Below are 15532 nucleotides of genomic sequence, written 5' to 3'. Positions count from 1 at the left end.
ATTATGACTTATCTCATAATAATGAGATACTCTCTCATTTTAGGACTTAGTATCTCATAATAATGAGATAAATTCTTATAATTATTTACTATCTTATTTACTTTTATTTATTTAACCTTTGTTTATACAGCTTATCCCATTGAGACACGGGGTCTCACTTTCTAGAGAGACCTGTCAAGGGCGACAATCCCACTGACCCACAACAATAAAGGAAGTGTCAACATAATTATTATTTTCTCATAATAATGAGATACTTTATCATAATTATGTCTTACTATCTCAATACTGGATATGTTCTCATAATTATTATGACTTACTATCTTATAATTATGACTTACTATCTCAATAAGGAGACACTTTCTCATAATTAGTACTACCTTATAATTTTTACCATGACTTAAATCAAAATAGTGATACTTTCTCATAAGTATGACTTATTATCTCATAAAAATAAGATACTTTCTCACAATTACGACTTACTATCTTATAATTATGACTTACTATCTCAATAAGGAGACACTTTCTCATAATTAGTACTACCTTATCATTAGTACTATGACTTAAATCATAATGGTGAGATACTTTCTCATAAGTATGACTTATTATCTCATAAAAATAAGATACTTTCTCACAATTATGACTTGTTATCTCATATTTATGACTTATTATCTCAATAAGGAGGACTCTCTCATAATTCTTACTACCTTCTACCTTATCATTTGAACTATGACTTAAATCATAATAGTGAGATACTTTCTCACTATTATGACTTACTATCTCATATTTATGACTCATTATCTCATAAAAATCATATGGTGTTTTTATTTTTAAAGTGGCGGAGCGGGCTTCCATGGAGGTGAGAGTAATGGATTACTTTGGAGTAACGAAGCCGCAGCAGCAGAAGCAGAATAGTGGACAGTGTGTTGAGCTTGTGTTGCAGCAGCAGCAGCAACAACAGTAGAGAGAGAAACGCAGCAGCTGCCGCTGCAGTAGTGTGAGGGCGCCGCTGGGTGAGTCCCTCTCTCCGCTGCCTCTGTCTCCACAGCTCCCTTTACCCAAAGAAAAGAAGAGGAGAGCTGCTAGGTCCGAGCAGCAGCAAAGAGGAGGAGGAGAGGGAGGGCCGCCACCGCCGCCGCCGCCGCCATTATCGGAAAAGCTGGCAGAAATAGCACTTTCACAAACGCAATCGTCTCCCAAACCCAGCGGCACATGAAGGATCCGTGTTGCAGCAGAGACACATTTGACACAAAGCGGCACGAAGATTGCAACAAAGTCTCCTCGCCGTGGTGCTGTGCGCGCGGCCGGCCCAGCGTTATGTAGGCACAACAATGGACAGAATCATTATTGAGCAGGAGAAAAAAAGCAACGTGGTGAACCGAGAGGAAGAGGACTGAGTGGATTTTTCCTTCTTTTTTTTTTTTTACACGCCCGGATTTCTTGTGATGGGCAAACGAACCCCCCTCGTGCAACAAAGACATCGGATTGTTGGATGATTTGACACATTTAATTCCTCTTTACTCCCTCGTCCGTGTTAAATTGCCACCTTGTGACAGTAATGCTAAATAAGAAGAGTCTGGCTCTTTGATATTGAAGTAACATTACCTCATCGCAGGAGTTGCAGTATTATCGGTACCATCTGAGAATCGGGTCGAAGCAGACTATCGTGAATTCTGCGGCTTTTATGTCTGAAGCACCGCAGGCTGCGGCAGCGCTGGCCTGACAGATGCAGCAGGAGAAGGTGAGACATGCCACGGTATGTATGTATGTATGTATGTATGTATGTATATATGTATATTTATATCTCCATGAACGAGGACCCTTCATGCTCTCTCTCTTCCCCCTCTTTCTGGGCGTTTTCCCGGTGTAGCTGTGTCTGCGCCCACACCCACAGACACCTGGGTAAATAAATTCCCTTTCTAACACGCCGGGAGAAGGTCTGGTCTGGTCCTGCCCCTGATTTCAGCTCTAATTTCATTCTGTAGACAAACAGCAGCAGCAGCAGCAGCAGGCCTGGCGTGGTCAGCCTCACTCTGTGCACCACTGTGTGCTCACTTTGAATCCTTTTTGACCACAATTTAAGTTAACATGACGTTTTTGTTTTGCCTTGAATGTGTGGTGGTGTTTAAAGATGGGACAGTTATTTGCAATATTTGCCAGCTTTCACGGTCAACACTGACGCACAGTGATTTCATCTTTTTGTATATTCAATTCAGTTCATCTTTATTGATCAGGGACAGTGATGTACTGCACATAGACTCTATAGCAACTCCTGTGCCTGGCTGGGCTTTTCAGAAATAAACAAAAATAAATAGAGTGTCACATGTACTGTAAAAATCACAATAATATAAGACAGTCATATGACTTTTGACTTATTAAAAGTGGGTACAATCTTGTCTTGTTTTCAGCCAGTTCATGTTCTGGCTGTCTCTTGATGTAAATGACACTTTCATATGAAGAAGTTTAAAGGACAAATCCCGAGTTTCAGACATTCTAGGTCTATTTTTATTCTGTGTCGGTTTCACAATCGCGTCAATCGTCTTTGTCTTCCTGTGACACCATTTTCAAAGTCCGTAACACTCAAATGCAGAATGCAGACTATGCAGCTCCCTTTCTATTTTCTACTTCAATATTAGCCTGTATCGGAGTATGGAAAGACTCTCTTGCACTGGTGTCCACTGTAAGGTGTTCCGAGCCTTCACTGTGTTTTTAAAAAATAGCTATTTGTCTTGACACTGCCATTGTAGCTCTTTTAGTCAAAATCACAAAAAACACGCGATCCCGATTTGACTTGATTGTGATAACAGCCCAAATACGAACTCATTATTATCCGAAAATAGGCCTAGAATGTCTGTAACTCTGGATTTCTCCTTTAAGGCCCTGGTCATACTTTAGGATCCGAATGACCATCGTTGTGTACAACTTTCCAAATACAATTAGTGGTTCATTCCTGTTTTAGTCAAAAGAGTCTAGACAGAAGATAGGAACCTTGATAGCTTGCTTGAGGTTATTCGAGGAAGTCCACCAGTAAAAACCCAAACACAGAATTTGTCGCTCTGATAATACAGACATTCAAACTTAACTCCTGGAGAGAAATCGCCACTCTGAGTAAATGTGAGTATGCATGCATGGAATGCTAGAGACTTTGACCTATTCTGAAAGGTCTGTTCACACTAGGACTGTCACTTTTTCCTAAAATCAATCTGGAAGGAATATTATGTGACACGATAAATCCCCTTGACTCACATACACACTTAAACATGACAACATTATTTATTAAATTCATAGTTCTTGTCATGTGACGCTGCTCGATACTGTCTGTGGTACAGAACCAGAAATACTTTGACACGCCAATTTTTAGTTGTTTGGTCTTGTGAGTCTCCAGTCAGTAGGACAGTTTAGCGTATCTGATGAGCGAAGAGGGCATTCACAGTGGGTCTAAGGCCCATTCAACGTGCTAGTGATTTCAGATGGTGGGATGTGCTTCTAGGCTGTGTATTTTGAACTAGAACAGGATTTTAGGGTTTGAGGCTTTAGCTTTTTTTCATTGTTCATTTATTGCAACGGGAGTGAGTGACCAGACCGACTGACTGAGAAGAGTCTAATTTTACGTCCATCACCAAGTATCTAACTCGTGTCAGGAGTCACAGTTATATTTGTAAAATTAAACTAGTACTGCCTGGCTGCTTCTGACCATGAGCTTTTTGTCATATGTGATGACTTTGTGTGACATATTTCATATTTTGCATCATTTTCACATTATAAATATATCCCAGGTGAGTCAGTGCATCAGTGCTGCATTATTACAATTATAATGGAAGCATTTATCAGTGCTATAAAAATTGCATTATGTCAACAGGATGAGTGAAGGCAGTGTTCTTCATTCATTGTGCTCAGCAGAAAAATGGAGGCAGATGTGGAAACGGCAAGTCATTTTTTATGACTGTCATCCTTCCCACTGATTAGCCGACAGTATCATTGTCTTCTTAGATTAATGCAATCATTTGGATTCATCCTGAAATACCTGAAGTTCAACAGGCCAAACTTTTGATTATCAACGTGAGCAGTTTTTCAAGCAAAATAAACCTTTGCTCATATGTGAATATTTGCCAGCCTAGTTTCTTGTGATATTAAATTTAATACCCTTGGGGTTTTGTCCGATTCAGAAGCAATATGAAAATGTCAGAGGGAATATGTAATGGGCAGTTTTGGCATTTTTATACTAAGTGGTCAGATAAAATGCTCAGCAGATAAATTGAGCTATGTGAGTAAAAGCTGCAGCCAAGGAGTGGACAATAAATCTGCCTGACAAGTTAATGAAAGTTGCAAAAACCCACTTCCTCATTTGAGTTTACTGTATTTTGGCAATTATTCTTAGAGCTAAAATCTATGACCCCTGTCAGGAGAAATCATGACTGGTTGCCATTCGTTTCACTGTGTTCATTATAGTTTTGGTGGCGGTTAAAAAACACTCTTTGATCACAGCCCGGTGTGTATATGGAGATGATAATGCATTGAATTACTTTTGACAAATGATCCGTCATGGAGAGTTGGAGCCCAATAAATAAATATACCATCAATTACACTACCTCCCTACCACATAAAGCAGCATCTTCAATTAATGATGTGCTTTTATTTTTAACATTATCACCTAATATGTCTAATAATAAGGTTAAAAGCTGGTGTAACTCATTTTGTCTTCCCTTTTTCTTAAATTTAAATGTTGGTTTCTCAGTTTGTCTCATTTCTTGTTTGTTTGTTTTTCTTTCTTTTTTTGACAGGATGTGATTCACGCAAGGAATGAATAAAGAGCCCCCTGCACATATCACTGCTATTTTTATTAAAATCAAAACTCAACAGAAGGAACTGAAATCTGATCGCCCCCGGTGGATCAGCAACTTTATGGACAAACATCAAAGTGAACCCCTTTATACAGTGCCTGTTTATGGCAGGATGAACGTCGGCAGGCTATGATGGCGAAAAAGCAAGATGCCCGGTCGCCCATTTATAACCTCATTGTGGTGGGTTTGTCTGGAACGGAGAAAGAGAAGGGGCAATGTGGGGTTGGGAAGTCCTGTTTGTGTAATAGGTTTGTGAGACCAAGTGCTGATGACTTCTACTTGGACCACACATCAGTGCTGAGCACCAGTGACTTTGGGGGTCGAGTGGTTAACAATGATCACTTTCTGTTTTGGGGGGAGGTGTCGCGCCTTCTGGACGAGGGGCCTGAGTGCAGGATGCATGTCGTGGAGCAAACTGAGTTCATTGATGACCAGACATTTCAGCCACATCGTAGCACTGCAATGCAGCCCTATATCAAACGGGCAGCTGCAACAAAGCTGGCCTCAGCAGAGAAGCTCATGTACTTCTGTACAGATCAGCTGGGCCTGGAGCAAGACTTTGAGCAAAAACAAATGCCCGAGGGGAAACTGCAGGTGGACGGCTTCCTGCTTTGTGTCGATGTCAGCCGGGGCATGAACCGCAATTTTGATGACCAGCTGAAGTTTGTCACAAACCTGTACGGGCAGCTGAGTAAGACCAAGAAGCCCATTGTGATCGTCCTCACCAAGTGTGATGAAGGAGTTGAGCGCTACATCAAAGATGCTCATACCTTTGCTATCACAAAAAAGAGTCTACCTGTGGTTGAGACCTCTGCACGCTCAAATATAAATGTTGACCTTGCCTTCCTCACTTTGGTTCAGCTCATTGACAAGAGTCGGGGCAAGCCCAAGATCATTCCTTATTTTGAAGCCCTGAAACTCCAGAGTCAGCAGATAGCTTCAGCCAAGGACCGCTACGAGTGGCTAATCAACCGTATAGTAAAGAATCATAATGAAACCTGGTTAAACACAAGTCGACGCATGAACGCCTCCCCAGAGTACAAAGAATATGTCTTTTTGGAGGGAACAGCCAAGTGCAAGAAGCTTTTTCAGCAGCATGTCTACCGCCTGAAGCAGGATCATATTGAGAGGCGTCGCAAAATATACTTAAGCACTCTTCCCTTAGCACTTAGTTCTTTGGTGCCTGACCTGGATGAGATAGATCAGCTGAGCTGGTCTGGGGTTCAGAAGGTTCTAGAGTCCAAGCAGCACTTTGCCCACTGGTTTGTTGTTTTGGAGGACTCACCCTGGGAGGACACGTCACACATTGATAACATGGAAGATGAGCGCATCCCTTCAGATCTTCTGGAGACGGCTGAAGCGGAGGACATATTTAATGCCCACCTGGAGCACCTGCGTAACGAGTGCAGGCGAGCAGAGATGAGGATGGAGTTTAAACAGAAGTTGGCGTCCTCTCCCTTCGTCACACCCGGCAAACCATGGGAAGAGGCACGCAGCTTTATCATGAATGAAGAATTCTACCAGTGGCTTGAGGAGACGGAGTACCTGGACCTATACAACCGCCATCAGAAGGAGATCATTGACCGTGCTAAAGAAGACTTTCAGGAGCTGTTACTGGAGTACTCTGAGCTCTTTTATGAACTGGAGGTGGATGCCAAGCCAAGCAAGGAGAAGATGGGGGCAATTCAGGAGGTTTTAGGAGAGGAGCAGAGGTTCAAGGCATTACAGAAGCTTCCAGCTGAAAGAGATGCTCTGGTACTTAAGCATATCCACTTTGTCTATCACCCTACGAAGGAGACCTGCCCGAGCAGTCCTCACTGTGTAGACTCAAAGATTGAACACCAACTAGTTTCACGTTTCCCTGCATGTTATCCCTTTTTTGATGTGAAAGCTCATTTTGGAGACACCAAGGCTGACAGGATAAACCTTGTCATACTAGGGAAGGACGGACTGGCCAGAGAGTTTGCCAATGAGATTAGAGCTCTCTGCACGAACGATGACTGGTATGTGCTGGATGGGAAGATGTATGAATTGACACTGCGGCCTATCGAGGGAAATGTACGTCTTCCTGTGAACTCCTTTCACACACCCACTTTCACACCTCACGGATGTTTGTGTCTGTACAATTCAAAAGAGTCCCTTTCTTATGTGGTGGAAAGCCTGGAACGGCTGAGGGAATCAACCTTGGGTCGACGGGACAGCCAGCTGGCACAGTTGCCAACATCACTGCTTCTAGTCACTAAGAGAGGCGTGGGCTCATACGTGGATATAGGTGGAGAAACTGCCTTAAACCTAATAACACAGGGACAACAGGTTTCAAGGAGACTGCAGTGCAGCTTTTTAGACCCTGCGTCGCCGGGTGTTGGCTATGGCCACAATGTCAACGAGAGCCAAATCAACCAGGTCCTGAGGAGCCTTCTGGATATTAGGAGGAGTACATCCTTCAGTAGCAGCTCCCCTCCACTCCTCCCTGAACCCCAAGGTCTCAGAGACTCTCCACATCAGCCGGCACCAGAGGCCGACCTTCGCATCGTCATGTGTTTAATGTGTGGCGACTCCTATGACATTGAGCAGCTTCTGGCCCCTTTTATAATGCATCAACACTGCAGGCCCATGTCTAACTGTGGCACGTCCGTGTTGCTTGAGCAGACCGTTGCTGGGCACAAGCTGGCAATAGAGCTGTCTCTGTTGTCATACCACGCGTCCTTCACTTTGCGAAAGAGCAGGTTAGTACACGGCTACATTGCCGTGTACTCTGTCTCCCGAAAGGCCTCCCTGGAGACTCTGTGTGCATTCTTATGTGAAGTTCAAGACATCATACCAGTTCAGCTGTTGGCAGTGGGAGATAGCCAGGCAGAACTCACCGACAGCGACTACGCGTGCGAACAGCTGATTCAGGGGGAGGAGCTAGCCCGTGAGATTGAAGGTCGCTTTAATACTGTGGTGTGTGGATCCGGGGGTGTGGTCGGAGGCCTGCACAGGATAGAAATGTTCCACTCTTTTCTGATGGAGGTGGTGGAGAAGCGCAACATTGTGGAGGCCACGCACATGTACGATAATGTTGCTGAAGCGTGCATCAATGAAAACGTGTACTCGCCACGCTGCAGTTCTCCCAGTACTGTCACCATGTTCCTGGATTCAGAAGACGATGTGGAGCCATCGCCTCCATATTATGATGGTACGCTCACTTCTCACAGCGGGGGCTTCAACCTGCCGGATTTAGATTCCAGTGACATCTCTGTCATCTCTGATATCCGAGACTTCGAGAACAAGCTCAACAACAAAGTACCCCCTCATGTGAGAGTTAAACCAGGCGTCACTTTTGACTTCAGGAAGGTCAGCCGCAACCCGTATATCGATACGCTGGGACATCGTCGCTCCCTGCCCTCTGCTGTTACCTGGGTTCCAGGTGGAGATGTAGGATACGATCCCTCGGACTATGCCGAACCTATGGATGCTGTCTCAAAACCACGCCCTAGCAACGAAGAGATCATCTACTCAGTGCCACATGATAGCACACAAGGCAAAATCATCACCATCCGCAACTCCAACAGGATGCACTCGAATGGAAATGGCTCAGACAGCGAAGCAGACAGCAGCTCGCTCGAGCGCAGGAGGAAGTTCTCTGCTGTGGGGGTGAAGCCTCGTCTTTACCGCGACCGCTCCAAGCGGCTCGGAAAGTTCAGCAGCTTCCGCACGAGCTTCATCGGCAGTGACGACGAGATGGGAGCGCTGCCCAAGTCCAAGGAAGACGACTACGGCACCCTGAAAGGTGAAAGTCTCGTCAACGAGGAGAGCGAGGACCCAAAAAAGAGGAACATTCTGAAGAGCCTGCGACGTACAGCCAAGGTGAGATTAATGCTGAAAAGAAGTTTTGATTATGTTTCCATGAGGACGTTTAATTTAACATTCTTAACTGTTGTATTATTATTATTATTTTTACAGAAAACACGAACAAAGCCACGTCCGGCTATTCCCAAACCCGTAGAGAGCTGTTACTTTGGGGTCCCCCTGGCAAGCGTGGTATCACCAGACAGACCTATCCCGCTCTTCATCGAGAAGTGTGTTCGCTTCATTGAGACAACAGGTACTTTATTTTTTCAACACGTGTGTTTCACAGCAGAATTGTGATTCAGAGCTTTTATTTTGTAAGATAAAATTATTTTATAATAAGCGTTGCTGCTCTTGTTTGACTTGTGACTGAAAAAACAGGAAGTAAATGTGGTTGAGCGCGTCATTGTGTTTACAGAGTTATGCATTTTAGGGAAGGTGAAAGTTGTTGAGTAGCGAATATTCCCAGTTTAAACATTGCAAAACGAATGTTCATGTTATGCTTAAATGTGTGCTTTTGGATGTAGTGTCAGTTTCAGTTTAATATTCCTTCAGAAGCTGCCAGCATCTGTATTGTCGTGTCTATTTGCTGATGGGCTAATGAAGTGTTTGTGCTTTGCTTGTTCCCCGCTGTGCGCTCCCCACATGTCTCCCCCCCTTTCCTCCGCTGTGCTGTTTTTTTTTTTTCTTCCCCAGGCTTGAACACAGAGGGTTTGTACCGTGTAAGTGGCAACAAGTCAGAGATGGAAACCATGCAGAGGCAGTTTGAACAGGGTGAGTGGCTCATCAGACTTGTTTCAACCAGCTGTTTGACGTGTAATTATGTGGCTTCCTAATCAAAACACCAACAGTTACTAAAGGAAAGTGACATGCAACTAATTGTTCAGTCCCGATGACAGACTTATTTTCTCTGATCCCTTTTAACTCTCTAATTCTCTGTGTGTAGACCATGGAATAGACCTAGTGGAGAAAGACTATTCCATCAACACTGTGGCTGGAGGCCTCAAAAGCTTCTTCTCTGAGCTGCCTGATCCCCTGGTGCCCTGTGCTCTGCAGGTGGACCTACTGGATGCTTTCAGTAAGCAAACACTGCTGTGTTGGGAGGGTTAGAGAGAATTTTAGAGGTGTTTTTATTCGTGTTTGACAGGAATAGTGTTCATACTAGTGTAGAGGGACATTTCAAATGAACTTGTGTAATGACAAGGGCTCAGATTGAACTGTAACTTCTTTCTGTGTTTGCAGGAATAAATGACAGAGAACAGAGGCTATATACTATGAAGGATGTCCTGAGGAGGTTCCCCAGAGAGAATTATGATGTCTTCAAATATGTTGTGAGCCACTTACACAAGTAAGTTCCCCCGTCGGCTGGATCCACCGTGTAAGAATTAGGGACTTGGTGAATGGTGAGACTGTAGAATGCAATGAATGGATGACTCCTCCACTCACCCGCCCCTTTTCCAAGCGTGTCGGGGCGATTGCACAAACCAAAAAGGATGTTGTTGTTCTCCGTTTGCTTAGTAACTTCTGCTTCAAAATGGGAAACATATCTCTCATACTCTGGTTTTAGTCCATTCAAGCTGCTGTTGAACCGTGGCTACACAAGATGGCACGCCCTCGCTTTAAGGACACACAAAGGGCTTTTTTGTAAGGCTACAAAATCTGGGACTTCCCTATCAGCTTTTACTGCTGATACAAGTTCCGGTATTGTACAGTATACCTTTTCTTTGTCAGTAAAATAAATAATAGTGTTAGCTCATAGTGTGATACAAAGAAGAACACACCCCAGTTTAAATTTGAATTGTGGTCAGTTTAGGCATTAACTAGTTATGGTTTTATATCAAACACAGCTAATATGAAATAATAAACCACTGGAGGAAATGATCAGGGTGGTGTCAATCTACCCTGATCATTTCCCGATCACAACACATACTATACTGATATTCCATTTCTGACAATAAACCCTAGTAAATAGTAAAGTAACGTTGCACACTGGACCTTTTTAAATGAAGTGCGTGGATGTGGTAGTGTACTGCGGTAAAGCCCATCTGTGTTCCCGCACCGTATGATGAGAATGAATAAACGGGTGTCTCGTGTGTTTCTCAGGGTGAGCCAGCTGCATCGGTTAAACTTGATGACCAGTGAAAATTTGTCCATCTGCTTCTGGCCCACTCTCATGAGGCCAGACTTCACCACAATGGACGCCCTGACTGCCACTCGCACCTACCAGACAATCATCGAGACGTTCATCCACCAGTGTGCATTCTTCTTTTACAACCAGCCCCTCATCGACTCGCCCACCGGCCTCGCAGGCCTCCCGGCCTCACCCACCACCACCCTCGGCGGGAGTTCTGCCTACTCCTGTTACCGCTCCTCCCCCCCCCACACCACTGCACACTTCAGCCCGCTGCAGCAGTGCCCCCCACCACCCCCCAGTCCCCTGCAGTGCTGCTCCCCTCCACCAACACCCCCACTCCCACCATTCACCTGCCGAACAAGAGACACTGTGAGAGACGATGTGAAACCACGTGTGCCCATGACGATGCTGGACCTTATCACCAACACGCGCTAAAAATAGATAATAATAATAATAATGATGATTAAAAAAAAAAACATGAATTCTGATCATGGACAAACTAGGTTATGAGGAGCAGAGAAAGGAAGGTGTCTGAAGAACTTCTCCAACCTGCCATCTGTATCCATACTCATGTGCTTCAGAGCTGCAGTGGCGACATGTCGTCGTGACCCCACTGCCCCGCCTGGAAATCAACATTAGGGCACGAGTGGAGGAGCCTTTCTTCTGTCAGCAGCCAACACTTAGCCCACTCTACCAAGAAACTAGAAAATCTCTATGCCAAGCTGGAAGGATGATTTGTGACCACCGCGTTTTTATCTGTGTATAACTGTTTTAGTTGTCTTCTCTTTTTCCTCATGAAAGTACTGCCACTGGATTAATGGACTGTTCGTCAGTGTGGTCGTTTGGGCGGCGGTGCGCTCCGTACAGCAGAGGTCCTCTGTCTGTCTGTCTGTCTGCCTGTGGGGTTTCTCTCATTGACTCTACTGGGTTAGGGAAGGGAAGGGAAGGGGGAGGTACACATCCAGGGATGCACTTTAACGATCACTGTTGTTTTTCCCTCAGGAGGGTTTCTTTTTCGTTGACATACTGTTATCATGCATTTCTTTTCATTTCACAGCTCAAACAGCCATACCCATTGCCTCTTCAGAGCTCTGGCAGATCAAACTTTGTTTACATCAAACTTTGTTTTCGTATCCACAAACGTATCTGAAGCACTTTTTTAATAGTGTAGTGTTACCTTTGAAGAAATGCCACCTCGATTCTAATTGTCGATGATGTCCGTCACGCGGTTGAGTGTGGCGTCAGCGCGGGCTTGTGAAACAAGGTCCTTTTGTAAAAACTTGTGTTGTTTAAGTTGATCCAGAGGTCTCATAGATCGGTGGGAAGTCTGAATCTGCTTATATTCCTCCTTCATCCAGCCATGTGAATCGTTTTCTTTCAAGAGTTTGTCCTCTCTCTAGCTGTTAGTAGATTAGAGTGGATGTTTAGGGAAGTTTGATTTAATTTGACCATTATCATATCAGCGATCAGTCAAGTGAAGGAGAAATTTCGCAATTTTGAATGTGTAACCGAGTCATGCCATAAGACTCCTCCACATCGCCATCTGGTGTCCATGGAAACCAAATGCTTGAAACATGATAGGTTGCTGGATGTGTTACCATGGCTGTCTGTCAAACCAAGCTCTTTGTATTCATCTAATATTAAGGACCTTTAACTTGAAAGGTTTAGTATTCTCAACGCACTGTTACTGCTAGTCCTGCTTTACAATACAACGACCAGTAGACGTAAAATTTTAGCAAACGAGACACATTCAGGTAGCACCTCTGGCCGTTTACCTGCGCTGTTTTTTTTTTGGTTTGTTTTGCGGACATACTGTCTTCTGTTGTCACGGAAACACGCAGCACATTTTCAGTGGCTGCACTGTTAATGAAGACCTGATCGTTTAAGTCGACAGACGTACAGGACGAAGCGCTGTCCTTTCAATGGGACCGAAAAGAAAAGTAGAACAGCAGACACTGAAGTTCAGGCTGAGTGTTGCTCTGTTGTGGTTCTTGGCTGCATTTGTAACCAGACTAGATGGATCATTGGTTGTGTTAATATTTGAGGTCATCACTTCTGGTACTTTTGGAATCAAATTGCTGTTGGATGTCAGTCATTCTGTACGTTCGGCTGACCTCACCGAGGGCTCCTCTCGATCTGCTCAGAGCTGTAATATTAAGAGCGGCACAGAGCCGACCAAGCAGCTGTCCCACTATAACACAACTCCTGGGAGAATATTATCTTAAATGATTCACCTGACTTCTGATACAAACTGGGCAAATCTGCCATTCAACAAGCAAAAAGTGAGTGCATACTACTCTATTATGGTTGTTTATTTGTATGTTGGGGGACAACACCCTTTAGTCAATGGTAGAAAACATTTCTAGTGTGTATTTCAATGATTGAAAGTCCATTTTTACAATTTTTGTGAATGGTTCAAGGCCACTTAAGTTTAGTGCATGATTTAAAAACACACCAAGGAGACGGATGAAAACCTCTTCCTCTTTTAAAACATGAAATCAGTACAAGAATGAAGCAAATACTGAAGTGAAATAGCTGAAACATGAACGTTTATGTACTGTACACCAAGAGCAAACCATGGAATTTGTCTGACTGCGAATAGTGTTTGAAGATGAAGGCCTTATGTGAACTGTATAATAGTTAATAAATTAAATCTTGTAAAATTGTCCTCCGCTCTCATGTGGTGATTGTGTTGTCTCACTGATTCCTAAAGCCATTGCTGTCAAATTTGATCCTCCAAATAACGTGTGGCCGTTGATGTGTAAGTGAATGTGAATTTATTTCTTTGTGCAGCAGGAGAGTTAGTTTTAAAACCTCAGCGAAGTATGAATATACACTCACTGGCCACTTCCTTGAAGACACAGGTAACCTAATAAATTGATGTGTGTTAAGAGGCGCTCATCTCTTGGTTGTGACAAGTGTTTATTTGAGATACTGTTGCCTCTCTGTCATTCTGAGCCAAGTCTGGTCACCAACAAAGAATTTTCACCACGAGAACTCAGTGGACATTTTCTATTTTTTGGTCCATCCATCCCGAGAGATGAAAATCCATCATTAACAGTTCAGAGTTAGCTACTGTATGTCCACTGTACAAGTCATGCTGCATAAATGTGACTAATATTTCACACGTTGTGTGTTCATTGTAAAAGACTCATCTATACTTGCAGGTATCGATGAAGCATCCCATAATAATCGAGCTGTAGAAATAACAAAGGAGGGATCTGCAGTAGTGAGTGGAAGCTTTAGTATGGAGGCAGGTGACTCTGAAAATCATCAATTATTCACAAGTAGTCCGTCATGACTGGCTGCACTCTTATGCTAGAATAATGTCCTTACAGTATCTGTTAACCTTTGCACACAACGTTGGACATTATAATGTTATGGCACCATCTTGTGGCTGTATAGATGTACAGAGCTTTGTTTTTGCTGCGTTGTACCTCTGGAGCTCAACTCTGGCTCATCCATCTTATGTCCGAGGCCAATCTTGTTTTAACACCCCAAAATGACTGTTCTCAAAAGTCCAGGACGAGAAAGTTAAGTACACCAAGTAAGTCAGAGCCTCATCATCAGCATGAATGGCTCACACCATCAGAAGCAGTCTTGGAGCGCTGAGGTTGTGAGTTCAACTCTTGCAATCAACTAATCTTCTGCCTACTTTAGAACTTCAGACCAACATAAGAATTTAAAAATACCAGCAACGTGTTGTTCTGCAGGTCCGTAAGAGTAGCTCGTGCTGGAAGAGTAAGACTTGTACCTCAAAGGTTATGAGTTCAAGTCTTATGGTCAACTGTTTGAGTGCGACGTTCAAAGTAAACAGTCAAAAGCTCTAAGAGAACCTGAAGAAGAGATGTTGCAGGTAGCTCAGTGGACAAGAATGCTGCTTTGAAGTCCAGAGGTCATAGGTTCAGTTCTTGTGAGGACCAGAAATTTTAAAGGTCAACATCCAAAGTGAAGATTGAAATGGGACCAAAAGTCCTAAATACAGCACGATTTGGTGGTGCAGTGGTTTTGTTCACAACCATAGGAATGTGTGAGTTACAAGGTGAGCGGTTCGATTCCTCAGCCTTGCATGTTCCATTCCGCAGCCTTGCAGGGGCGGGGCAGGTTGCAAGAGGTGAGGTCGGAGCAGGGGCAGGGCAGAGGTAGTAAGGTGAGGAGAGGAGGGGCAGGTGAGGTTGGAGCAGGGGCAGGGCAGGAAGTAAGGTGAGGGAGAGGAGGGGCAGTGAGGTTGGAGCAGGGGCAGGGCAGGTGGTGAGGTGAGGTGAAGAAGGGCAGGGAGGAGGAGCAGGGTAGGTAGTGAGGGGTGAGGAGAGAAGAGGTGAAGAAGGGCAGGGAGTGAGAGGAGAGGAGGGCAGGGAGGGAGGACTGGAAGGGGTCAAAGGTCAAATACTTTATATTACACTTTGCAGCAAAAGGTAACCACATTAAGACACTTAGGTGGTGGTGGCCTTGCCCCACCACCAACTGTCTTAATGTGGATTTCCAGTTGGCCTGGGGGTGGGGCCTTTTTACCACCTGAGCATCTGTCTTGCTTGTTGTGACACTCTGACACTCTGTGTGACTTAACCAGATGACACATGCTGACCACCGGGGTGACACACTCGGGGTTGGTCACGTGGTGTGCTGTGTGGTTGTGTCAGTGAGCAAGAGGTTAGGTTCTGTTCCAGTGAACACCTGCAGGGTTGGGAAGTGAACCTGCCACCTCACTGTTGAGACACAACCTTGTTGG

The 15532-nt window shown here is 44.3% G+C and overlaps 1 protein-coding gene across 1 annotated transcript; it reads left to right on the top strand.

Moving 5' to 3' along the window:
* The first annotated feature begins 1000 nt into the window (after positions 1–1000).
* arhgap35b (Rho GTPase activating protein 35b) lies at positions 1001–13471 on the top strand. The gene is given in 8 exon segments (XM_044041898.1): positions 1001–1753; positions 4779–8687; positions 8784–8925; positions 9366–9443; positions 9616–9747; positions 9912–10017; positions 10773–11133; positions 11135–13471. Coding segments are annotated over 7 exon segments (4581 nt in total). The 5' UTR covers positions 1001–1753; positions 4779–4967; the 3' UTR covers positions 11177–13471.
* Positions 13472–15532: the final 2061 nt, after the last annotated feature.

This window comes from Solea senegalensis, linkage group LG13 (genome assembly GCF_019176455.1).
Source record: "Solea senegalensis isolate Sse05_10M linkage group LG13, IFAPA_SoseM_1, whole genome shotgun sequence".
Classification (NCBI taxonomy): Eukaryota; Metazoa; Chordata; class Actinopteri; order Pleuronectiformes; family Soleidae; genus Solea; species Solea senegalensis.
The sequence above is the reverse complement of the archived record's forward strand: the minus strand, read 5'-3'. Positions and strand labels throughout refer to the sequence as shown.